Source organism: Psammomys obesus, unplaced genomic scaffold, assembly GCF_907164565.1.
Source record: "Psammomys obesus unplaced genomic scaffold, mPsaObe1.curated_primary_1811, whole genome shotgun sequence".
Taxonomy (NCBI): domain Eukaryota; kingdom Metazoa; phylum Chordata; class Mammalia; order Rodentia; family Muridae; genus Psammomys; species Psammomys obesus.
The window spans coordinates 82,880-109,372 of record NW_026586662.1 but is presented as its reverse complement, the minus strand read 5'-3'; the positions used below and the strand labels follow the sequence as shown (position 1 = coordinate 109,372).

General features: G+C 38.7%; 1 protein-coding gene across 5 annotated transcripts in view; it reads right to left on the bottom strand.

The window, feature by feature from the left end:
• Syncrip (synaptotagmin binding cytoplasmic RNA interacting protein) overlaps positions 1 to 26,251 on the bottom strand; it is a 31,863-nt gene extending 5,612 nt beyond the window's left edge. For 2 of the 5 annotated variants that reach the window (XM_055602472.1, XM_055602471.1), the window contains exons 1-9: positions 25,924 to 26,041; positions 23,626 to 23,744; positions 23,406 to 23,513; positions 20,853 to 20,966; positions 20,579 to 20,755; positions 6,041 to 6,176; positions 3,890 to 4,095; positions 3,150 to 3,299; positions 2,578 to 2,699 (exon numbers count right to left, since the gene is read on the bottom strand). In XM_055602472.1, coding sequence (XP_055458447.1) covers positions 2,578 to 2,699; positions 3,150 to 3,299; positions 3,890 to 4,095; positions 6,041 to 6,176; positions 20,579 to 20,755; positions 20,853 to 20,966; positions 23,406 to 23,486 — 986 coding nt within the window. In that variant the 5' untranslated portion in view covers positions 23,487 to 23,513; positions 23,626 to 23,744; positions 25,924 to 26,041. Of the gene's footprint in view, positions 1 to 2,577; positions 2,700 to 3,149; positions 3,300 to 3,889; positions 4,096 to 6,040; positions 6,177 to 20,578; positions 20,756 to 20,852; positions 20,967 to 23,405; positions 23,514 to 23,625; positions 23,745 to 24,461; positions 24,622 to 25,923 lie in introns of all 5 variants that reach the window. The other 3 variants (XM_055602469.1, XM_055602470.1, XM_055602468.1) reach the window with 3 other exon arrangements.
• Positions 26,252 to 26,493: the final 242 nt, after the last annotated feature.

Sequence of the window (26,493 nt, the reverse complement as noted above, 5' to 3'; positions counted from 1 at the left end):
TCTGGCTTAAGAGAACACAAGCCAAGTGATAATCTATGCAATGATTCTCAAAGAACATGTTTCTATTCTCACTCCTACCAATGATACGTGCAGTAGTTAGTGTCTAAGTACCTAACTGGGTGCTAGTGCTATCTAGAAAAAGCCAGGGATGTTGTTAAATGTACTACAATAACAACAAATAAATAAATCCAAAACCCTAACAAAAAACAGAGAAGCCACAGTATGAATGTTTAAAGCAGAGATATTATGGGACCTGAATAACTGCCTTAGTTCAAATGCCATCTCTACACTCATTACTGGATGACTGATCCTGGGCAAGTTAACTTCTGTGCAAAAGTTTTCTCATCTCAAACTGAGTAAAAGAGTAATCCAGATGCCATGTAGATTTACTAAATACATACTATTACTTTCATCAAGTAACAATCCTAATCTAAAATAATTTTACTTATATTGATGCTACTTTAATAAACTATCTCTAATTGTCTTCTAAAAATTATGAAAATGTCATTGCATACAGTATATTCAAGGATATATTCAAGTGAGTATATCTATATACCCACTTTTAAGTTTTTCTTCTTTCTCCTTTTATACTCCCATCACCAGAACTTTAGCCCTTCAACAAGTATGAATCACAGTAACTGTTACACAAGGTATAAGAATTCAATTTTATCTCAACTTAGTTATCATTTAAGAGATTAAGATCCAGAACATACCATCTAATCAGACATTTAACCAACCGTGTAAACCGGAATGTGGTCACTTCTTTAATTACGAAATAACATTATATATAGAGAGGGATCTTCCTTTTGTTTTGCAACCCACAGAAAACTACCCTTGGATACTATTAACTATTGATTTTTTAAAAGACTTATTGTGCATACAATGTTCTGTCTGCATGTACACCTGCACACCAGACAAGTACACCAGATCTTCTAGATGGTTGTGAGCCACTATGTAGTTGCTGGGAATTGAACTCAGGACTTCTGGAAGAACAGCCAGTGCTCTTAGAATCTGAGCCATTTCTCCAGCCCAACTATTGATTTTTATACTAAACAATTACCTGTCTTTCTAATAATTTGTGATGTGTTATCTTCAATTTTTAGACTCAGCAAAGTTTCCTTTACCTTTGTATATTAAAAAAAAAAAAAAAAAAGTGCTCGTATGCACATCAAGGGGGTGCATGGCCCAGCGTGCACACTAAAACCAGAGGCTAACTCTTTGTGCTCTCCTTCTACTATCGAGGCTCCTTGGAGATTGAACCAAGTATCCAGGCTTAATGGCTCATGATTATCTTCTACTTTTCTTTCCTCCTTTCATTCTTTAAGAAAAAATATTTTTCGGTTGGAGAGATGGCTCAGCACTGACTGCTTTCAGAGGAACCAGGTTCAATTCCTAGCACATACATGGCAGCTCACAACTTACAATAGCTCCAGTTCCAGAGGACCTGGCACCCTTGCACAGGCATACATGCAGGCAAGACATCAATATACATAAAAATAGTAATTTTTTAAAAGTAAGGATTTTTACTTATTGTGTTTGTGCATGCACAGGACTAAGGACAGTTTTTAAGTGTGGGCTCTTTCCCTTCACCATGGGGTTTCAGGATAATGGAACTCAGGTCAACAGGCTTAACAGCAAGTTTCCTCACCCACTGAGCAATCTTGTGGGCCCCTCTTTATTTCCTTAATACATACATATCTTCTTACAACTAAGACAATTATCTATTTTTTAAGACTTTTTTTTAACTTTTGTGCTTCTTTTTTTTTCTTTTGTGTTATGTATAGTTAAAGTGCATATGCATCTAAGTACCCACACAGGCATCAGAATTATCTAGAGGTAGAGGTGTACAGGAAGTTATGAGATGCCAGGTGTGGATGTTAGAAACTCAACTCTGGCCCTCTAAAAGCATAGCAAACACCCTTAACCACTGAGCCATCTCCACAGCACCCCTAACGTGTTTAATATCTAAATGATTACACTCATTTCACAAGGGCTATTAGTAATAAGAAATTTTTTAGTGAAGAAGTATTGGTTGAATGAATCCCTGTATCTCTCTCTTTGGTACAAAGGTAACAATCTAATAAAAAACTTAATATTCTCCAAGAAGAAATTCTCAATTAGGCATGGTAGCACAACCTTTAGTCCCAGCACTTGGGAGATAATCACATGGATCTCCATGAGTCGGAGGCCAACCTGGTTTACATAGTAAGTTCCAGATGAGCCAGTCCTACACAGTGAGACCCAGCCTCAAAAAAATTTGGGGTGGGAGGTCCCTTCATCTTTTTGCCAAAATTAAGTCATTACGTCACTAATATGTATGGATGCATGGTACTTTCAGGAGAATATTAAACAGTAATAAAAGAGACTGACTTCCCTTTGCTCAATTATCAGCTACTATAAAATTATCACAAATATGGTCAGCAACAAGACCATAAACATTCATTTAGATCCTTGGCATGTCTCCACTAACATTCTCAATTCAAGTTTTTTTTAAAAAGTAGTTAACAGATTTGACATTTCATTAACATAACAAAATTATATGAATATTTTTATTTAAAGTGTACTAATTTTACTCACATTTGATTCTTTGCTGCTTGCCTCTGAGCTTTTCTTTCTTTTCTCTTCTGATCTGGTGGCTTAGCAAAAACAATTTCAATATTTTCTCCCTCCAAGTCTTTACCATTCATTTCTTCCATAGCCTTTAAAAAGACAATGATCAATGTCAAAAGAGGCCTTTCAAAATAATTGTAATTTAAAATTTTAAAAATATTTACCGTATCTCTGAAGGCCTCAATCAATTAGGGTTTTAAAGATCTTCGTCACCATTTTTATTTTAAAAACTTGGGTGAGACTAATAAAAGGTTTGAGTGAAAGAATTTTTTTTTTTTTTTTTTTTGAGAGGAGGTTCTTTTGTGTGGCCTCTGGCTATCCTCAAACTTTCTACATCTGTAGATCAGGCTGGCCTCAAACTCACAGAGATGCCCCTGCATCTGCCACCCAACGATTGGGATTAAAGGCGTGCACCACCATGTCCCAGCTTGCATAGATTTCATAATCTGAGCATTGCCTCCAATTTATATAGCATACAGATTTTTAAGACTAAAAATGTCAGTCTAATTTAGATGCCTAATAAATTTCTATTGATTTACCTTGACAGCACCATCTCGCTCATCAAAATGAATGAAAGCATAATCTTTTAGCTTCTTCACTCGTTCCAGTTTCCCAAACTGACTAAATGACTTTTCTAAAATTTCTTCTGTTACAGTATTTGCAAGGTTGCGTACAAACAGCACTTTTACCTGAAGTAAAAAATAAAAAAAATAAAATTTCCTTAATAGTTCCATAGTTCAATTTCTAAATGTAACCACCCCACTTATAAAGTTAACTTGAATTACAACCACTAGAAAAACACACTATTCATTTTTTATGCTTTCAATTCCTCTGGGTAAATACCACGAGCGGGATTACTGGTCATGTTAAAATAAAATAAAATAAAAAACAAAAAACAAAACGAAACAGAAAAAAACCTAAGACAGATACTACCAAAACAAGTTGTGCCTTGATTAATGTGCTCAATTATCATTAGCAGGTAGGCTAAAACTACACATATTGGGATTATAACACTGTATTCTATTAAATGTTTGTGAGAGTATAGAGCAACAAGAAATTTAAATGATGCAGCCCCTGTAGAAGACAGTTCCATACAATATTAACCATAATTCTATGAAGAGATTTCTATTTCTCCTTTCCATGCACACATCTTAGTATACAACTAATTGTTTAGTAAACTACATATATATGTCAAAAAAAATCATTTAAAACAATGCATATAAATAATTTGATAAGTTTTCTTTCACGCTCCCCCCACCAAAAATTTAACTATCAATACCTTTGCCATAACTTCAGGATCAGGATCTTCAATAGGATCAGCCCATTCAACAGTTCCAACATTTCCCCAGACTTTGACTTTACCACTCATTAACCTACGCCTTGCCTGGGCAGCTGTTTTGTGATCTTCATATTCAAGAAAGCAAAAGCCTCTGTTTTTTTTCTTGTCATCTGGTTGGTGGTATAATATGACGTCTGTGAGACCCTCTGAAATTAAGCAAACATTCAAAAAAAGTTATTTAGCAAAAATATTTAACAGCAAAAGCAGTTTTACTAACATTATTTAAATAAAAATGAGAAATAATCTTATTTTCTTAGCTAGACACTTGTACAAAGGACCATTATTTTATTTTGATTTCGACTCAAGATACATATGGCCTATATATAAAACCCTTGGGAGGTAAATTAGAGTCATTAGTTTGAAAACAACCTGGACTGTAATGGCTTAGTTATACTATGCAAATGTTTTTGTTTTAATTCTAAGTGTGAGATTTTAGTTGGGCTATCATTTGTCCACAGCTAGATTTTTCTCATTCAGGACATGGTCTTTGACAGCTAGTAACAGCCTGCCTCATGTGGCATGGAGAGGAACATGGTCTAGGGCTCTGAGGATATAAATATGAGAGCACAGAAAGAGAATGGTGGTCACGTGTGGAGAGAATCGTTGCAACCCAAAGAGAGGCCCAGCAGCTTGGAAGAGACTACAGGCTGCATTTACTGTTGACAAGAGATTGGTATCACTCTAAATGAGTACCCTAACCCTAAAGAACAGGGAGCAGTAAGTAAAGGGGTCTGAGATCCTTCCCTCTCTCCCAACTAACCTTCTCTCTACCTAGGGTTGATGAACAGGAGGTAGAGGCCAAGACACCCCAAACAGTTTAAAAAATAAGCACTTCAATAACTACATGATAAAAACATACTCTCAAAGAGCCCAGTCTTTTCAATCTTAACCAAGTATTATAAGCCCAGAAAATCCAACAAAAAAGCAGTTTTTAAACTAGCTCCAAAGACAATTCTGATTCCAATAAATGTATGAGGATAATAAAAGGCTTCATTTAGAAAAATGGCAGCACATTTTGTCAACCATGGTTAGCTTAATCCATTGCACTAAAATTCTATTTGGGAGGGACTGTAAGAACCTACATCCACAGTATTTGCTTTTAGTGTTTTTTGAGACAAAGTTCCACCATTTGGCCAGGTCTAAACCTCATTTAAATGGCTTCCTTTTCTGCTCTTAACTATCAATGTCATTACTTCAAAGTAAAATAGTAACTATTGCTATTGCCATATACTATTCTGTTTCTAAAGATTTAACAGCCTGATAATTTCTTGGAGACTGTAGGCAGTTGAACAAGTAAAATATGTAGCATATTAACAATATATCTCTGCTTATGACACTCGTTCCTTTAACATGGGGGAAAGCCTTCACTGATACCTAAAAATTAACAACTAACACCTAGAAAATGGAAATGACTACAAAACAAACATAAAACAACTTTGCAGATTGTATTCAAACATTCCATCCATATTCTTAAATTTGGTTTTGTGGCCTCAATTCACTATGCAGTCAAAGACAACCTTGAACTTCCAACTCTCCTGCCTTCTCCTCCTCCCCCCATGTACTGAAAAGACAGATGTGCTTGTAACACACCTGGTTTTATGCAGTGATGGGAATCAAGCCTAAAGCTTTGTGAATGCTAGGTAAATATTCCATCCCCAGACCTATATTCCAAAATTAGCTTGAATGCCAGGAAAAGTACTCCCCTAAACCTCTGTATACACCCCCCTTATCTTTTTTAAAATTTATTTTATGTATGTGGATATTTTGCTTGAATTTATGTCTTGTGTGTGGTATCAAAAAAGGCCAAAAGAGGGTGTCAGGTCACCAAAAAAATCTAACCGCTGAGAGCAATAGTATAGGTGCTGGGAATCCAACCCTTATCTTCTAGAATAGCAACCTGTTCAATGCCAATCTAGCTCTCCAACCCAGTGTCTGTTTCTCTTAATAACAAAACTACCAACCTCAAAAAGCTGAGGTGAAAATTCTCAATGAACAAATAAAGGTTTTATAGTGTTTATAACAATACTTGGCACAAAAATGTTCTCTTCATTACTAAAAAGTTGTGCCTCCTGCCAAATAAATCCAACTTACCTGTCACTTTACTAAATTCTTCAAGAATCTGTTCCTTGGTTTTACTCTTAGGAATAGAGCCCACAAAAAGCCTATTGTTGGCAACTGAGATGCAGACACCAATGTGCTTTCCGGAACGAATTTCATGATTATTATACTGAAGGAAAAAAAAAGTATAGCATATTTTAAAATTACTTTTTATCAATTTGAAAATATTCATTATAGAAAATTCATATGCATACATAAAACTATTTACCCCCCCAAAAAAAACACTTTGTTTTCAGGTTTTTAAAAAAGTGCCTGAGAGTAAAAAAGGTGGACTATTAGGAATGTGAAAGAGAAAAAGACACAAGGTGGGGTTAAGAAAAAATAGGTGTAGATATGATCCAATTACATTCTATGAATACATGGAAATGTCATAATAAAGTACTCAATAAAATATCAACATTTTACAATTCCTATTTTAAAACAATAATCTAAAATATGAATGTTTCACTCAAAAAACACCAAACAGGCTTATAATTTTTTTCTTTAAGTGCATGATTTTAATGGCAGTTTGTTTTTGAAGCGTAGGAACCTTGATAAATTCAGAATCTGTTTTGTAGTACTTTGTACTTAAAAGTGCTGATTCCACAGTATCTTAACCTCTAAATTCATTCTTCCATTTAGGTATTCAAATTTATAGGAAACTCATTTAATAATAATCAATTCCTTCCCCCAAAGAAACCATAACATAAATAGATAAACTTTCTCATTTCATGTTCTCTGTAGTAAGTTTCGATAAATATAAAAATAAATGTTAAAAAACAAGTTTAAAGATGAGTTCTTTATTCTAAACTTAACCTATCATTCCCCTCCATTTCACTGTAAGCAAATATACAATAAAATCATAAAGGAAAAGGCTATTATCAAAAAGAATTAAAAGGTAAAAGAGAGGAAGAAAAAAAGGAAACGACTGCTCAACTATGAAACTACAAAAAGGCAGGCAAGAAGGCAAACGCCTGCCATCCGAGCACTCTGGCAAGGGGATCACTGAGTTCGAGGACAGCCTGGTCTACAAAGTGAGTCCAGAAGAACCAAGGCTACACAGAGAAACTGTCTGGAATAACAAAAAAATAACTAAAAATAAAAAAAAAAAAAAAAAAAAAACCACAAAAGTAAATGTGGGGCTAGAGGGATGGCTCAGAGATTAAGAGCACTGGCTGCTCTTCCAGAGGTCTTGAATTCAATTCCCAGCAACCACATGGTAGCTCACAACCAGCTATAGTGAGTGAGTTCTGGCATGTAGGTATACGTACATGCAGGCATGACACTATGCATATTAAATAAATAAATCTTAAAAAAATAAGTAAGCGTGATGTGCAAGTAACCATATCCAATAGAATGGTGAGATATGGAAGAGCAGGGCAAAATACAATCTTATCAAGTGACTATCAATCTTACTATTAACAATCTTAAGTCTTAAAAGTTCCTAACTTGTCTAGGAAAAGAGATTATAGGAATTACATTTTTTTAAACATAATTTTTAAAAGTAAATGTTTATGTTAGGGATTGGGAAATGGCTCAGTGGTTAAGAGTACCGTCTTGTCTTCCAGAGGTCCAGAGTTCAATTCCCAGCAAACACATGGTGTCTCTCAACCATCTATACTGGGATCTGATTCCCTCCTGTGTCGTGCAGGTGTACATGCAGAGATAGAACACTATCTATACAGATATATATATAATATTTTTTTAAAAAATAAATTGTTATAAACATGACAGTAGCAGGAATAATTACTGATTAATCAATCCCACAAACTTGACCTCAAGACCTACTTTATACATAAACAGTACTCATTATAAAGCTGGGCATTGTAGCACGTGCCTGTGATCCCAGCACTCTCAGAGGGCAGACACAGGTAGATTTTTGTGCGTTCAAGACCAGCCTGATCTAAAAAATGAGTACAGAACAGCAAGACTACATAGAGAAGCCCTGCTTTGTTTGGGTTGTTTTTTTTTTTTTTGGGGGGGGGGCGCATTATATATAAGGAACCAGGTGCCCCATATGGTGGTGCAACCCTTGATTCCAGCACTCAAGAGGCAGAGACAGTTGGATTTCTGAGTTCAAGGACAACCTGGTCTATACAAGGAACACCTGTCTGGAGGGCAGGAAAAGAATCAACATGAGTTCTGTTCTTGTAAGACAGGCATTATCAGGTATTATACATCATATATAATTCAGGGCTGACTCCTTATCACCTTGTTCATCTCCAGATAACCAAAATTAAAGTTCACACACTTTACAGCTCACCTTCGTGATCAAGCCAATTACAGGTTTACATCTAATTCTCCAAATTCATACCAAACACATGACTTCAAAGTTGGAATTTTTACCTGCTGGAGAAATATCTCAGCAGTTAAGAGCACTTGTTACTCTTCCAAAGGACTCAAGATTCCCAGCACCCACATAATTGCTCAAAGCCATTTGTATCTCCAGTTCCAGGGGCTTCAGTGCCCTCTTCTGGGTCCACAGGTGCCAGTTAAAACATACACGGCAGGCAAGACTCCCATACACATAAAAAGTATTATTGAAAAAAGTCTCAGTTCGAGAGATACACCAGATACATCCTAAAACTCCAGGCTAGTTTTCATTTCTCTCAATACTTCATATAAAGCTTCTTAATTTTTGACCCTCCAAGCCTCAAGACAGAGATGGATAGATGGATGGATGAATAAAATAATGGTCCCCTGAAATTCCACCAGCCAAGCTCCTCCAAAAAACTAAGGAGTACCAATAAACTCAGCTCACACAAACACTTGTGATCACCAAGTCCTATGATGGTCAACAATAGCATCCTATTATGTTGAAACCCCACAACCGTACTCAATAGAAGTAATTTTGGCCCCTAAGACATCTGATGTTATTCATTGTCACAGACTGAAGTGAACACAGAAGATGCAGAAGTACTGTTCCTGGTATATAATGGGTAAAGAAGGTCATAGATGCTGGTAAACATCCTACTATTCTAACACAGTACACCTCAAGTTATCAGTTATTAAGGCTAAGTCTTACCATAACCTTTATTTTATCATATAACATTTACAGCCTTCTTTGCTCTTTCTCCTTTAGACCAAAAAGCTCTTATAGACAAAAAAAAAAGTTGAATCAATTATTGCAGAGGAGACAATGAGTAAATTGTAAATTACAATGTTATTATTTTGTAAATAGCACAAATAATCTAAATTTTACTTAAGCATACAAGCCTCCCTCCCCAATATTCATATAATCTAGCATAAAATAGACAGCCTTAGTGATATTAACTGCTTTCAATTTGGTTATCTGTTCTGTAGCTGACCACAAAGTATCAGGAATAAAATAGAAAATATAATAAATATAGGTAAATGTTATATTCTTTATTCATTTTATCGTATTTTATGGTCTAAACAAAAAAAGATACTTATGAAAACACCTAACTTATGACAAGTGTGATAGCATGCCTTTACTCCCAGCACTCCAAAGGCAAGGCAGGTAAACTCTTTTTGAGTTTGGGGCCAGCCAGGTCTACAAAGTGAGCTCTAGGCCAGCCAGAACTACAGCAAAACAAACAAAACAAACAGAAAAGTAAAAGAAAAAAAGAAAAGACCTAACTTCTCAAAATCTTGGCAAATGCTTCTTGGTTAAACCAACAAATTCTTACTAAAAACAACTAAATCCTTAGAAGTACCCTAGAAAGAGAAGACAAAAGTTCCATCAAGACAACTAGTTCCATCCAGGTAATTAAAAATTCTCAGGGCCGGGCACAGTAGCTATGCCTTTAATTCCAGTACTCCAGAGACAAGAGCAGGTAGATCTCTCTTGGAGTTGGGAGATCAGTCTGGTCTACATAGTTTCAGCACAGTGAAGGCTATGTAAAGAGACCATATCTCTAAAAAAAAAAAAAAAAAAACCCTGTAAAAGAAGCCACGTCTGTTAAGTAGCCAACACACTTCCTTCAGTCACCAATATCACAACACTACTTCTAAGTAATAAGTATCTCTACTATTATCTACAAAAAAAATAAAAATAAAAAAAACATGCACTACCTTCTAAACCAGATGCCTGATCAATATAGGGTAAAAAGAAAAGGTTTGAAGAATGACAATTTTCTATGAACAATTAGATTTAGCATCATTTATTCAATAAAATTGTTACCTCTTAACCAATATTGGACTAATCAAAAAAAAAAAAAACTGAATTCAGTAATGCACACCTGTAATCCAAGTACTTGGAAGGCTTGAGGCAGGAAAACAGCATGATATAAGGACAGAAGAAAGGGAAGGATACAAGAAGGGAGAGATGAGTATACATACCTCATTTCCTGCTGAACAATTCTGAGTCAAGGGGAGGAATATGAACAAGCTGATATTTTATGAGTTCTAATTTAATATAACAGGCCTGAACTTTTGAAAGATGGGTACTCTCAAGCAGTTAAGAGTTTTATCAGCACAGCATGACAGTATGAAGAATGGGCAAAATGTGATGTCTCATATTTAACAAAATTGGTTCTCTACAGAGCTTTAAAAATCCAGCCACTGCCAATGAGGTGACCAAGAACAAAATATAGATTAATTCTGATCAATAAACAGGATAGCAGCTCAGTGGGTAAAAGGCTTGCCATCCACAAATAAGAACCAGAGTTTGAATACCCAGAACCCATGTAAAGTCAACACAGTAGCACTGTAATACTAGCACAACTACAGATATATAGGAAGCAGAGATAGAACAATCCCTGCAAAATTACTGGCCAGCTAGCCTGGCATACACAGCAGCAAACAAAGGCAGCCATCTCAAACAAAGAAGAGGACTGACCGATATCTAAGGTTTTGTTCTGACCACTCTATTATGTACGTAAGCCTGTGTGCAATGATACACAACAGTCTCTCTAAAGAGCACCTACACTCTAACTCACACACATAGGACACAAACACACATTTAGCAATCTCAGACTTAAATCGATTCAAAATTGGTTACTCTTCTCAGCAAAGCTACTATATACTATATGCCTATTTCTTTAAAAACATTTAATTAGAAAGTTTTATCTATACTGAAACAACATCAACAAAAACAACTACCATAAGTCAGATGCAGTGGTGTCCGCCTATAATCCCTGTACTCGGGGAGGCAGAGGCAGGCGGATCTCTGTAAATTAGAGGCCAGCCTGCTCTACAAAGGGAGTTCAGGACAGTCAAGACTATATGAAAAAACAAAATGTTCAAAAATTCTACCATGAAATGTGTTCCTTACGCAAATGACAACTCTTCTTATGCCTATATTAATGCGCAGGATTTAAGTTGTTCTTTATGTTGGCTAATCATTCTTTACCAATATGGGAAGTGAAGCTGCCTAACTCTAAGAAACCAACACTGTCAAGTATCACTTCAAAGTGTCATCTACAAAACTGGCAAATATGAACTGAGATTGAGGAGACTAACTCATCCACCGGTAGATAAACACACCTTTCCTATATATAATCTCTTACCATAGCAACTAAGGTTAATGTTTATCTTAACTGACCGCCCAACACATTGCTTACATTAGTTACATAAGGATTTGACTATACCTTGTGAACTATCTTTCCTACATTATCAAAATATTTCACTCTGATTTTCTCATCCAAAGTACAAGCTTTTTCTTCAAAATCTTTGCCCTCTTTCTAATTATTGTAATCCCTCTTTTAGCCTTAGTTCTTTTCATTCAAATATTACTCAACCATTCATGTTATGCCACCCACTCTAACTTTAATGATACTATGCAAGAGCAACGCAGTTTTACAAACAACTGCTCTCTGGCATTTGTTACACAGATTATTTTCTACTTACTTTCACAAAATACTGTTGTAACTAGCAGTGTTTTCTTCACTGAACTACTCAATTTTTCACAAGCTTTCTCTACAAACCCCAAACCAAGTAAACTATCCTTTTACCCTTCTTCCTTTATATTTTGGCCCATTTGCTTACACTTAAATTGTAAACGTCCGAGAGAGAAACATACTCTCTAAAAGTCAACAATTTATGAATTCGTAGTACAAAATGTTATGCTAATATTTGCTCTCATATATACATTCTAAGATGTACATATACATTATAAACATGAAGATGTATTATATACATTATAATACATGAAGACAGAAAGGGAGTGGTCTGCAGGAAGCAGACCTGCAAGGAAAGAAAATGGGAGGCAGTGAGAATGAACAAGGTACTATATGTAATAATAAAAATTGCAATCACTCCAAAGAATTTAGTGAGTTATTTTAAACACAGGGCCTATGTTATAAATTGCTGGCAAAATATTTCATGTATTCATTTTGCCAGCTGCATTTATTTATTTGTTTGCTTGCTTATTTACTTATTTGTTTTTTGAAACGGGGTTTCTCTGTGTGGCCTTGGCTATTCTGGGCTCACTTTACAGACCAGGCTGGCCTCAAACTCACAGAAATCCAACCTCTGCCTCCTGAGTGCTGGGATTACAGGTGTGTGCCACCTTCGTCTATCAACTCCACTTATTACAATGGTTATATACACACACAATGGAGTATATACACCTACGTGTGGTGTATATATATGCATGTTTGTGTTTGAAACAGGATCCCAAAACATAGTCCAAATTAGCTTCCAACTCATGGCAAAATTCTTGGCCTCCTGCACGCTGCAATTATGCACCACCATAGACAGTACAAAGTTAAGGAATATGAGTGCCAGGTAGTGATGGCACAGGCCTTTAATCCCAGCACTTGGGAGGCAGAAGCAGTTAAATCTCTATGATGAGTTTGAGGGCACCCTGGCAATTTCCAGGATGGCCAAAGATACATTAAGAAACCCTGTCTCAAAAAACCACTGGGAAAAAAAAAAAAAGTTAAGAGTATGTGGTTTGAGGGTCTAAAATGAAGCTGAGTACCCTGTCATAAAAGTCAATTCTAACAAAAACTTCACTGTCAATATGTAAATAAACATTTCATCTATCTAGTGTTAACACAGGTACTATTTTTTCACCAGGTTACTTTCACTCTGGTGTACAGTCATGGACCCTACAGCCACCATCCACTGGGCTCCAATTCAGCAGCACAATACAAAGTAAACATACACACTTGCCTATCCCATCCACTTTCCTGTTGGTTTTTACTTCTAAGTTTTGCTTTTATTTATTTTATTTATTTTTTTTTTTTGAGGGGACAAGGATGTTTTTTATTTTAAATGTACAAGTGTTTTAGCTGTGCTTGTGCCTGGTAACACCACCAGAAGTCAGAAAAGGGTCTTGGATCTCCTGAAACTGGAATAGATGGTGGTGAGCCATGATATGGGTGCTATAACAGAGCCCAGGTCTTCTGTAAGCACAAATGCTCTTAATAGCTCAACAATATCTCTAGTCCCTTGTTTTTAGCTTTATGTTGTTGTTTTTTTTTTTTTCTAAAGACAAGGTTTTATATATTCAAGGTTACTTCAAATTTGTTAGAGAGACAAGGATGACCTCTAATTTCCGTTCCTCAGCCTCTTCCTTCCTGGTGCTAGGGTTGGAATAGGTATGCATCACACACTTGGCTTATGTGCTACCGAAAAGCAAGTCTTTATGAAAAAGTCTTTATGAATTCTAGGTAGGCATTCTACCTCTGGAGTTAAATCTCCCAACACCATTTCGTGTTTTTTGTTGTTTTGTTTTTAATCCAAAATACTGTACTCCTACATATCTCACCGAGATACAAGTAAGAATATCATCTCCCATTAATCTACTCTTAAGCCCTACAACTGGACACTGTACCACACTTAAAATTATTAAAAATGGATAAAGGCTAGAAAAATCGTCAGGCTATGCATAAATAAAAAAATCTGGCATAAAAAAAAGGATGAAACTAGTCAAGTCATTTACCCAGCAGCTACCTAGTGGCACTGCTGTAACTGAAATAATTTACAAGATGAAGAGGCTGGCAGTTCCAGGCCAGGCCAGAGGACTACATTGTAAGAAATGGTCAAAAAAAAAAAAAAAAAAAAAAGGGGGGGGGGGGGGGGGGGGGGTGGGGATGCTGGAGAGACAGCTAAGCAGTTAAAGAGCTTGAGGGCTGTTCTTCTTCTAGAGGACCTAGGTTCAACTACCAGCACCTACATGGCAGCTCACAACTGTTTTGAACTCCAGGGGAAAACTCCCTCACATATGCAGGCAAAACAGAAATGTGTATAAAATTTTAAAAATCCAAAAATAAATCCTCTATAAATACACACATACATAATGCCATGCACTGCATACATACCCATCAACTACACATGCAAGCAGTCTTACATATTTTATTATTCTAAATAAAGATACTACTTGAGATCCTCTACAGTACTTAACTATGTAATTCAAATAACTGGGCTACTGGTACAGTTCCTTAATGTATTGAGTACTCAGTCACAACTGGGATCTATATTAAGAAGTGGCAGAAAGTCAGTGATGAACAGGGCCAAAGTGTCTTCTAAACTTGACAGTATACTGACAAATGCACAAGATCAAGCTAGTCAACATCCTAGCATAAAAGAGCAAGAGGTTCACCAACCCCAACTCCTAAATGAGCACATACAGATAGTTAATGGCTTCTGAGCTAAAGGGAGTTAAGTTTTCTTTAAGGGTAGGCTGATGACACTCCAGTGGATGGCCCCCAAACCCAGAAGCATAGGGGCAGCACAAACTAGATCTACAAATATATTTAAAATGGCTGGTGACACTTTAAATCAGCCTATCTCCCAATTGTTGGGGATTAAAGGCGTGTGCCACCATGCTCAACTAATAAATATTTTTAAAAGAAACCAGATGTTATTCTATCCTCATGACTTTTTTTTTTAAGCTATTAAAAATTAACCCAGTTTTATAGATAAGCCACAAAAAATACAACTTTGCAATCTGTAATAGCTTGGCTTCCTTTTGTCTTGTTCTGAGACCCAAGCACTATGATTAAAGGCCACCACAGGTAGTGTGCCATCATGCCTGGCTTAAAATAGTTTATCTTGGGGGGGGGGGGGGAACCCACAATTTTAATATCCAAACACTTTCAACCTAAAATAATTTGTCAAGACACAACAAAAGAAAAATGTCCAAGTTTTATCTATGAGAAATGCAAAAGCATTTGTTTCGATCACACACAAAATCACCTTGGTCAGAGTTGTAACTCAAGAGCCTCAAGATATGACCCAAATCTGGATAATTTCTCAAGTGTTTTCTATTGAGAAATATTTAGGAACAACATGTTCATCTTCAGAAACAAAGTAGCAAAAAATATCTATCCATTTGAATTTAAATCTCTTCATTCATTCTAATATCTAGTTATTTTCACCTTAAAGTAATCTCCTAAATCCTATGCACAATAGGGCTGGAAAAAAGGCTCAGTAGTTAAGAACAGCAGCTGTTCTTCCAGAGAACCAGGGCTCAATTCCCAGCATTAACATGGCAGATAACCTTCATCTCCAAGGGCAATGCATGCATGTGTTGTTACACAGAAGTACACAAAATACTCATGAAAAATATTCAAAAATTTTTAAGTGGCTAAAAAAATGACTCAATGGTTTAAAGCACTAGCTGTCCCGTCCCCCCAAGTTTAATTCCGGGGACCCATACGGCAGCTCACAACTATGCAGTTCTTTAAGACCCAATGCCTACTTCCTCCATCCACTACAACAGGGCCCCCTTGGTACACATATATACATGCAAGCAAAACACACATACACACACACACACAAACAGAGCACAAACATCTTTTAAAAAGCACCTATTAAAACATTACGCCCCCACATAAGGACCTGAATCATAAGCAGAAAAACCTAGAAACATGAAAAGATTAAGAGTTTGTAGACCAATCAAAAAGCTACAAAGTCATCTATGTTAAATTTTTATATTAGAGTTAAAATACACTGTTATTACTACACGATGCATGAGAAAACTATAATAATACAATTTTGGGTTGCATTTAACTAAAATTTTTCCAAACTAAAACTTCTTCAGCCTACCTACTGGTGCTCAAAATCATGTTAATAGTGGGTTATATGTTATTACTACTTATCTTTTCTCTATGGCTACTTGAATTCAACCAGAAAGAGTATGAAGTAGGTAGATAAGATAGATTAGATTAATAGATACATAAAATACATACATGACAAAACTATATTCTACAGAACTGGAAAGCTGGCCTGACAGTTAAGAGCAATGTTTTTGCAGATGACCCAGGTCCTGTTTCCCAGTCCCCACATGGCGGTTCACCTTTCTGTGACTCGTTTTATGGGCTCAAGATGTCCTGTTCTGACCTCCTGACACCAAACACACACACAACCCACCATACATACATGCAAGTATAACACTCATACAAACTAAATAAGTCTTTTAAAAAAATTCTTACACCAATACCAACTTAATGATTTCTGCCCCCAAGAAGCTGAGTATGGTATCAATCGCTACAATTCCCTATTAGTTTTTGTTCAGAAGATTGCTGTCTTCATTTATGTTACTACTCTACCTTTTAAAGGTTTGGTTTTTTGGGGCATGTTGTTTTTATCTGTTTGTTTGTTTAGGGGCTAGAGAAATGGCTCAGGGCTTAATAGCACCAACTTCTCTTCCAGATAACCCAAAGTTCAACTCCCAGCACCCACCTGGCAGCTCTCAATCCTCTGTTAACTCCAGTTCCAAGGGATCCGACACACTCTTCTGACCTCCACAGGCACCAGGCACACAAGTGGTACAGATTTACATGCAGGAAAAACACCCATACATGTAAAAAAAAAAACCTTAAGCTACTTTATTGCCACCTACCAAAAATGGTTTTATTTTTATACTCCAAGCAAATTAATTTTTTTTAATGTGTGGTATACACATTAACTGGGCATGCATGTTAGTTGACCCTACGTATCTTCCCTTACCATTCTCACCTTATTTTTGAAGCTGGATCTCTCAGTGAACCTAGATGACGTTCTTGGGCTAGCATGGCTAGTCAGTGAGCAAAAGGGATCCTTTGTTCCCATCCCCCAGGGCTTGAGTTACACAAGTTTATCCCAAGCCAGCCTTTTACATGGGTACTGGAAATCTGAACTCAAATCTTCACATGCTGGTTTAACAGGCAACAGGTCACTAAGTTACATTCCTAGCCCTAAGATGACTTCTAAAGTATTTCTTTCTTCATTTCACTTCCACTTAATAAAACTAAAGCATTGACAGCTTAAAGTTTGTCAAGCTACCAGCGAATGGTTCCCCGCAGAGCTATACCATATTCTCTCTGAAAGAGAAGCATTCTTTTAAGAAGTGTTAGCCATGCTCTTAAAAGTAAAAATATAAATAAATAAATTTTTTAAAAAAATACCTATTCATGAATTCTCTTTACAGAAATCTTTTTTAACTTTTTCAAGACAGAATCTCTCTGTTGTAATAGCTATGTATGTCCTAGACTCAAAGACCAAGCTGGCACTGAACTGCCTGCCTCTGCCTCCAGAGTGCTAGGATTAAAGGCATGCAACACCACACCTGGTGAAACATACTTTCTTAATGTTAATCTACACATTCAATTTTACTCATCAGAGATTCAAGCAATAGAGAACTCTAAAATATTTTTCTCCTTGAGGTCTGTCTAAAAATGATCATACAAAATCTGAAAATCAGAAAGACAGTATATACAATAGTTTTTTGTTTGTTTGTTTTGTTTTTTGCTTTTTGTTTTTGAACCAGTCATGGTACTCTTGAGAGAGAGTGTCAGGAGAATCAGGAATTCAAGGTTTTCCTTGGCTTTACTGGGTGTTTGGTGCATTCTTGAGCTACAAAATGCCCTTTTAAAAGTTCTCAATTTTAGAGTATTTTAGAATATTAGGTTCGTTATGCTAAGCCATCATGCCATTTAACTAAAGACTATGCAATAGATAAGTATAGTAGTGGCATAACCAACCACTTTCAAATTGGGTATGAGGCCACCTCCATAAAGGAGAATACAGGTCCAATATTATAAAACCTGGTCAAAAGTCTACAGCAAAAGTCATTCACAGCCCTAAAAGCCAGTCATTTGCTAATGTTTTGCTAAGAAGAAATTTAGTTAAACTGACTTCTAAACATAAATTACTTTTTTTAATGTAATTTTTGTTTTTTTCTTTTTTTACTATGTTGAATGCAGTCATCCAAAGAGGCCAAAAGATGATGCTGGATATCCAGGAGTTACAGGAGATTGTGAGCCCTCCCATGTGCGTACTGGGACTACTTGGCTGGAATCCTCCACAAGTACATGTATCCTTTAGTGCTGAGCCATCTCTCTAGGCCCATAAACATTTATGTTTACACCCATAAACTGTGGTGCTCTCAGCCCTGAGCACAGAGAAAACATTTTTGCAGAGGATGATGCTTAATGTAGAGACTCATAACTGGTCAAAGTGCTTTGCTGAGAATAAGTGCTATTCATTACTTTTTTCTAAATGCAACATATTATCTATCCCTCTCCAAGGCTCCAGGAGCAGCACAGAATTGGGAGTAGAAAGTCAGAATTGGAAATGAGGAAGAGGAATGCTATGAAGCATGGACTTCTAGATATGACATATCCTTTACAATCATAAATACAGAAGAGCTGAGACTATCTGCACAAGACTGGGCCCTTCAACAGTCCATCAAGGATGAGGGAATCCTCAACAAGATCCACCCTTCCCTGAGGAACATTCAGAAGTTAGTAGCTAACTTTAAGAGAGGAAGGAAGAATCATTTTCTTCAGTGGTGTAGTCACTAAGTTGTCAGAAAATAGCCTTCTGCTTGTACAAGTTGCAATGAAGGCAGTCAATGAGAAAGAAGGGTAGGAGAAAGGTAATGAAGGAAGGGAGAGATAACAATATGTTGTATACAGGTCAAAATTAAGAACACTGTTAAATATAACAAACTAGATAGATAGATAGATGATAGGTAGGTAGGTAGGTAGATAGATAAAATCATGGTGGTAGATGCTTTTAGTCACAGCACTAGAAGAGGCAGGTGGATCTCTATGAGTTCCAAGGCAGCCAGAGCTACACAGTGAAACCCAGTCTCAAAAAGGGAAATACACACACACGTGCACGGGCGCACACACACTCACTCACTCGCACGCAAGGCACGCACCCTCAGAAATCTAAAGGACCTCTAAGAATTTTCAGTACAAATCAACCTAAAGATTTTAAATTTGCTTAGATTCCACTAAATAGATAAAACAAATTTAACAAGTATCTGTCATAGTGACTTGTCTACAGAATTAATACAGACAGGTGTGTGGAGGAAAAGACAGGAAGATCTCTGGAGGTTTGAGGCCACCCTGGCCTACAACAATTGCCAGTCATAAATGGGCCAGAGCTACATAATAAAAAGAACACATACCTTATATTGTAATTAACCTCTGACTCTTAAACTTTTTTGTTTTGTTTAAACTTTAATTTTTAAGTATTACATCATTTCCCCCTTTTCTTTCCTCCCTGAAACTCCTCCCATGTATACTCCTTTACTAGCTTTCAAGTTAGTAGTCTTAATTTCTTTAATGTTGTTGGTGCTGGGGGGCGGGGTGTAAATGTGTGTATTCCTATTGGGTTTCTCACCACCCCATCATGCTGGCCTCCATCATGGCAAGCCTCATGCCTCAGTACAGGAATGTAGACATGAGCCACTACAACTTGCTCGATCTTTTCTCTTTCTCTTCCTCTTTTTATTCACAGAATTTTAAAAATTAATGTCATATATGCCATAATTTTGAACTTTTTTAAAAGTTGGGGGGAAAAATCTAGGTTCTCACCTATCACCTGCTGTTTTTAAATCACACATTCCCACTCAACAAAATCCTTTATGTTGCTACCTAGTATCAACCTAATGGTCTTCTGTGAATTCTTATTTAATTGTACTAAGACAATACAAGTTTACGGGTATTTGGCCTACACCATATGCATGCCTGTTGCCACCAGAAGAGGGCATCAGATCCCCAGGAACTAGAGTAACAGATGGTTTTGAGTTGCCCTGTGGGTAATCAAAAAGTTGAACCTGGGGCCTCTTGAAGAGAAGGCAGTGTTTCTAACAGCTAAGCCATTTCTTTAGCCCTCTTGTTTGTTGGCTTATACATTTAAAGTATATGGTGCACACCTATAATCCCAGAACTCAGGGAGATAGAGTCAGGCAGATCTGTGAGTTCGAGGCCAGCCTGGTCTACAAAGCGAGTCCAGGACAGCCAAGGCTACACAGATAAACCAAACCATCTCAAAAAACAATGAACGAATGAACGAACAAACGAACGAACGAACAGGATATGGGTGTTTTTGTGAATTTCTGATGTAGAAAACATGGTTTAGGTGTGGAAAAAAAAACTTTGGGAACCACGTCATAAACCTTTTCACATTCCTTTAAATTTAAACAGAACTATTTAAAGCCAGATGTTTCACCCACTTGAATCTTATCAACTATTTCTGCTATAATCCATACATAGGAATGTAAAAAGCACTTCAAAACCTGCCTGACCTTAAGGCATAAAAGAAAAACCTAGCATTAGGGATAAAGAATGTAAAGTCTTAAAAAAAAAAAAAAGAAGAGAGAGAAAGACAGAGTAAAAAACTTACCAGTTTAACAGCCTCTTGTGCTGCTTCTTTTGTACAAAAAGTGACAAACGCATAGCCTCTGTTCAGACCAGTGAGCGGATCCATCATTAAACGAAGATCCCATATAGGTCCAGCTTTCTCAAATAATGGAACAAGCTCATCCTCAAACAGATCTCTGGGGATCTTCCCCACAAATATCTGTAAATTAGATAAATTCACAATCATGGAGAATTCTCTGGGAAACAAGAAACCTGTACTTTTATTACAAATGGTACAAGTTTTTAAGTTTCTTTACCTCAGTGCCAACAGAAGGCTGCTGACCTGAATAAACGGAATCTGGAGGTGGTCCCCCATACTTCCTCTGTCCGGTAGTCACATCAAGTGTGTAGCCTGTTCTTTCCAAGAGTGCCTTGAAAAGTTCAAATGTTATTAGTGCTTCATTCACATGATCATAACATATTATAGTAGTGAAGTCAATCCTGTTCAAATCTTTCCATCTTAGCAACAATACTCCATACAAATGTGTAAGATCCGTGTTAGAATTCTGCCTTTAATGTGTACCTATTATCAAACTTCAAAATACTGTGAATATCAGTTTTTACTGTCCAATTAGTTACTGAGCAAAAAATAAATAAAATCAGATTGACTTCAGACAGGCATAGTGGTGCAAGTCTTAAATCCTAGCACTTGGGCACAGAGGCAGATAGATCTCCTTAAGTTCAAGGCCAGCCTGAACTACAAAGTGAGTCCAGGACAACCAGGGCTGCACAGAGAAACCATGTCTCAAAAAGGCTCCCCCCGCCCAAAAATTCAGATTGACTTCATCAACAATTTTCAAGATAAATCCACTCTAATGAAAACCTTATTAAAAATGACTACAAAAGGCTGGGCATGCTGGCACATACCTTTAATCCTAGCACTCTGGGAGGCAGAGGCAGGGGGATTTGTGTAGTTTGAGGCCAGCCTGGTCTACAAAGCCAAGTCCAAGGCACCCAAGGCTACACAGAGAAACTCTTGTCTCAAGTGGGGGGAAAAAATGACCTATAGAAATTTATTACTTCCCAACTCTGAATTTTTTACCCAATAAATTCTTGTACCCCATCCCAAGACACACACTGCCATTTATGAGCATTTTGTCACCTCTGAAGATCCCAATCCACTCCACTGCTTAAATCAAGTCTATAAACTTGTAAGCTACATAAAAAGCTTCTCTATTATTTCAGATTGAAGTGTTGTGTGCTAAAAAACAGCTTACCTCAATCAGGAAAAAAAAAGTAGCCAAAATGACTCAGAAAACCACAATATAATTTCTAGACTGATCTCCCTCAACTGTTAAAACTAACACAACTCATTTAGTCACACAATTAGGAGTTTTTCTTCATCCCTCATTACAGGTAAAGGTGACAAAAGGATGGATGTGACCCATTAAGCATAACAGCCCTATTCTCCACTGTATCAACTACAAAAGTTTTCTATGTAACAAAACCTATATTAACTAGCTGGCAAGACCACATGACAAAACTTAACAACCTGTTAAGTGAGTAAAGCCAAAGTCACCTCAATCACCCAAAATTTAATCTTTTCTACTTAAATAGCATTATATATGAAATTGTGGGAGGGACTATTTATGGTGCTTAATTCATATAACCTGTTCAAAAAAAAAAAAAAAACCACTGATTTATGAAAATATATCAATTTGAAAAGTATTCGTAAATTTTTACAAAAGTATTTAATAGCTTTACTACACTAAAATGTAAAGGTATAACAATGGTATGTATCAATTCAACTATCAAATAGGTCATCCTTCCTTTTCCTCATATATTATCACTGTGCTACCAAGAGGCTTTTTAAGTGTAATAGTCATATAGCCCAAATAACACTATCAGTCTAAATTATCACCCTCCATCCAACATCCGTATAAAAATGTCTATCAAAACTTTAAATTCCGTTAAAATTTTAACCCACCTCCCTCCAGACAGAACTACAAGTCACAAACTCTTTGCAGAAAATTAATTAATTCCCCACACTACAATGGAGACAACTAAACCCCATTCTTGTATTAAAAAAAAAAAAAAAACCTTATAGTTCAAACAACCCTCTCACAGCTAGATGTGTGAAAACTAAAGGTTCCTGCTAACAACTTCATATTCCAATCTTGTCCATGATCTAGGCTTCCTTTTCCAATACAGGTAAATACATTTATGCCCTTCTTAGCAATTCCTTCTTAAACCATAATCCTTGCCTCAAGAAGTGGTACATTACCAAAGAACACCAACTAAAAATAAACAACACTTTCAACTACACCACTAAGACAAAAGATAAAAACCTAGTGAAATAAATATAAGGCCATTTAATCTCCTATGACCTTAAAACCTACTAATAAGCAGCATTAAAAAAAGAAAAGAAAACGTCACTCCCAACCCATTTCCTTGTTTAGCACACACTAAACAGTAGTATCATTGTCAAAAGTTGATTTTGGAAATAACGATCCTTAATAACCCTTAAAAGAGGCAATTATAAAATTCTAAGTTCATTGGGACCCACTTCTCCCAAAAAAAAATCTGCCAATTGCTCCCAGTTTTGTTTGTCAGTAATCTTTAAGTATTTACACTTAACCATGAATCTCTTTAAATTCTTTTTACAATTTGGACATGACAGCACAGGTTAAAATATTAATGCACAGACAAAACTGAATGGTTTTTGCAAACCAAAACAAAACTGGGTAAGGTACTTTACAGAGTCTAGTCATTAGAAGACCTTAGAAATAAATATACCCATGCCACACTTCAGGAATGACTTAGTAAAGAAAATAACTAAGAACTTTAAAAAGGTTTTTTTAGAGACATACCTTAATCTTTGCCTCATCTGGTCCTTTACTAGAGTCCGCTACTTTGGTCCCCTGTTTCTCTCTCTGCCTATAAGTCTTCATGACTCCACATAAAAAGGCACTTTTGTTCTGTAAAGAAATTTTCCATTCATGTTACATTATTATATCTAATTAAATTTAAATGAACACATCAAAAGTATTCATTTTTTTTCTTTCTACACTGACATTAAATTAACATTACCTGAACATGAGAGAGATCACTGTCTTTAAACTGTTGAAGCACTGCCAATGCGCCGTCTTCATTGAACTCTTTTAAAGCTTCGATAGCTCTTTCATCTAAATCACTATGTGCAACTAGCCCTGGAGAAGAGAAAATTTATTGAGTTATCACCTTTTAAATTTTCCAAATCATTTCTTCCTGAAAAGTCCTGTATTGGCCAATACAGGTACACATGTGACATAGATTCTACTCCCCTTATCTACGTAATGAAAAACATACTTTAGCCATTCTGAACTAAATAAAGTCCTCTCAAAACCACACAGAAAGGAAGTCAACATATTTTACATCCCATTTTGTGTCAAAGTAGTCCTAAAAACACTGCAGTACTTCTACAGTAAATATATAGACCTACAAATCCTAGAGTCAACCAACAAAACACCGAGCGTAACAACTGAACCTCTACTCAATGTCAAGTACCACTAGAAAAAGGAGCCACCACACCAAGAAAGACAAGAGAACATGAGCCTACAGTTGCCAAGTTATTAAACAAGAATCCTGCTATAAAAATACCCCAAAAAGTCACATGGGCTGCTCTCAACATTTAGCAGCTGTTGCTACTATCATATACTTATCCATCAGGCCAGACAGCCTTCCCCTAGGGAGGTCTATGCCCCACTTCATCCCTCCCTCTACACTTTAACCTCTAGTTCAAACCTAAATTAACCAACTATCAGAACTCAAGGCAAAGCTCCAGTTCCCACGTTTATTGGAAACCACAAAAAGTTGCTATTTTAGCTCAAAGCCAGAAATCCAATAGAAAAATTTCATAATGTAATTTTGCAAGTGTTAGTTCTTACCTGCAACGTAAATTTCATCTAGTTTTTCAGCAACTTTCTGTGGTAAACCAGCATCAAGCAATGTCTGAAAATTTTCTGAATGGATAACTGCAGAAGTAGTATCCATGGGCTCTTCAGTACCATTTCCATTAACATGTTCTGTAGCCATGTTTCCAGAGATCTGTTCAAACGCAATAAGCAAAATTAAACTAGGATCTTCAAAAAGAACAGAGGACAATGACAGTCCCAATCTTTACTTTCTCTGCCACTAATCACAACCAGCCAGCCTGAGCCTCCCTTGAAAGAAACCTTAAAGTCACTAGTGCCTGACAAGCCAGACTTGGAGCCCGGGGTACAGAAAAAGGACCAATTCAATATATTCTTCCTGAACACCACCCCTGACTTCACCTGCTAGCACTCGCTAGGAAAGACCTTATTGCAAATGAAGCCCGAACACCACAGGGACCGGCCCAGCCTGCCACATGCAGCAGTTCCAAAACGGAGAATAAGATCTGTGTGAGGCAAGCAATGCTGGGCTTGTCTCGCTCCAAGGTAAACCAGAAAGTGCGCTTTTCCCGCCTGCCGCTTATAGATCAGTAACAACAGCCAGCGAAGAACAAAGCGCTCACACAAGCCACCTTCCCACCACCCAATTCCTCCACCCTTCAACCCCACACCCCAAAGCCCGCCCCCGACTCCGCACCCGGAGCGGCAGCCTCACCATTGCGGCCGCCAGGAGCCCATTAGAAACACGTGCTCTGCGCCTTCAAATGTCCTACAACTTCCTTCAACGGAAACCCACCGAGAACCGGGCCAAGACGGTCGTCACCGCCTCCCAACAGCAAGCCGCAGCCGCGGCCCGAGCCCCCCGAACAGCGCCAGCCACACAACCTCAACCCCTCAACACCGAGGCCGCGGCGGCGCCAGGCCACGGGCTCTCCCCGCCCCCCAGCGCCGCCGTCTCCGCCGTGACACATGGCTCTCCGCCCCGGGCGCTTCCCCGGGCGCCCGCGACCCCCAGCCTCCCGCAGCCCTCGGCGCAGTGGCTGCGGCGCCGGGGCCGACAGCACGCGCCGAGAGGGCGTTCCGCCGCCGGGCGCACGCCCGCGGGAGCCGAGCACCGCCCAAGCCCGCCGGCCGGCCGCGGGACGGCACCCGCGCCTCTCCGCCCACTCCCGCGCCGCCGGCCACGACAGCACCAAGTCGCCCGCCCGCCGCTCGCGGTCCGCGCGGGCCACGGGGCTGCCGAGGCGCCTCCTCCCGGAGCGCCGCAGACAAAGCCCGGCCGCGCGGCAGCACATGGAGAGGAAGTGGCGGCGCGGCCGCGGCCTACTCCCTGGCAGCCCTGGGCCAACGTGCTCCTCTCTCCCCCTTGGAATCCATTTTCCAGAAAAGCCGGTTTCTCCCCGGCCGCCCTCCCCCAGGCTCCCTCCACAATGTCACGGAGCTCCCCTCCCAGAACCGGGGCGCCGGCGGTCGTTACCTCCCCGCGGGGCTGCGGCCGAGGAATCCTGTCCGACGGGGTCGGCTGGCGGGGAACGCGTGCTCGCTGCTCCCTGTGTCCGGCGCGAGTGGAGCTGTTGTAAAATGGCGGCCGAAGCTCACGCCGCTGGCAGCAAACCCGATCCAGTTCCACTCGCCTCCGAGCGCGCTCCCCGTGCGCGCGCGCGCCCCCGCGTGACCCCCCTTCCCTCCCCTCCCCGGCGCGTCCGCTTCTCTCACTCACTCCCTCAGCCCCTGCCCTCCTCCAGCTCCTCCTTCTCCCCCGGCCGCCTCCGCCGGCCGCGGGCCGCCCTGTCCCCTCGGCCTTCCTCCTTCACCTCCCTGCGCCTCCGCCCCCCAGCGTCCCCACTCCCGTCCGCGGCCGCTCAGGCTCGAGTGGCCGCCCTTCGCCTCCTCGCTGGCACTCCCGGCTCACGCCCTCCCTCGCTAGCTCGCTCGGCCCGTCCCCAGTCCCCGCCGAGTCGCTCTTTCTCTCTCCCGCGCTGACGTGACGACGCAGCCGACGCCTCGGGACGCGCGCCCGCGGGCCCCGCCCCCCGCCCCGCCCCCG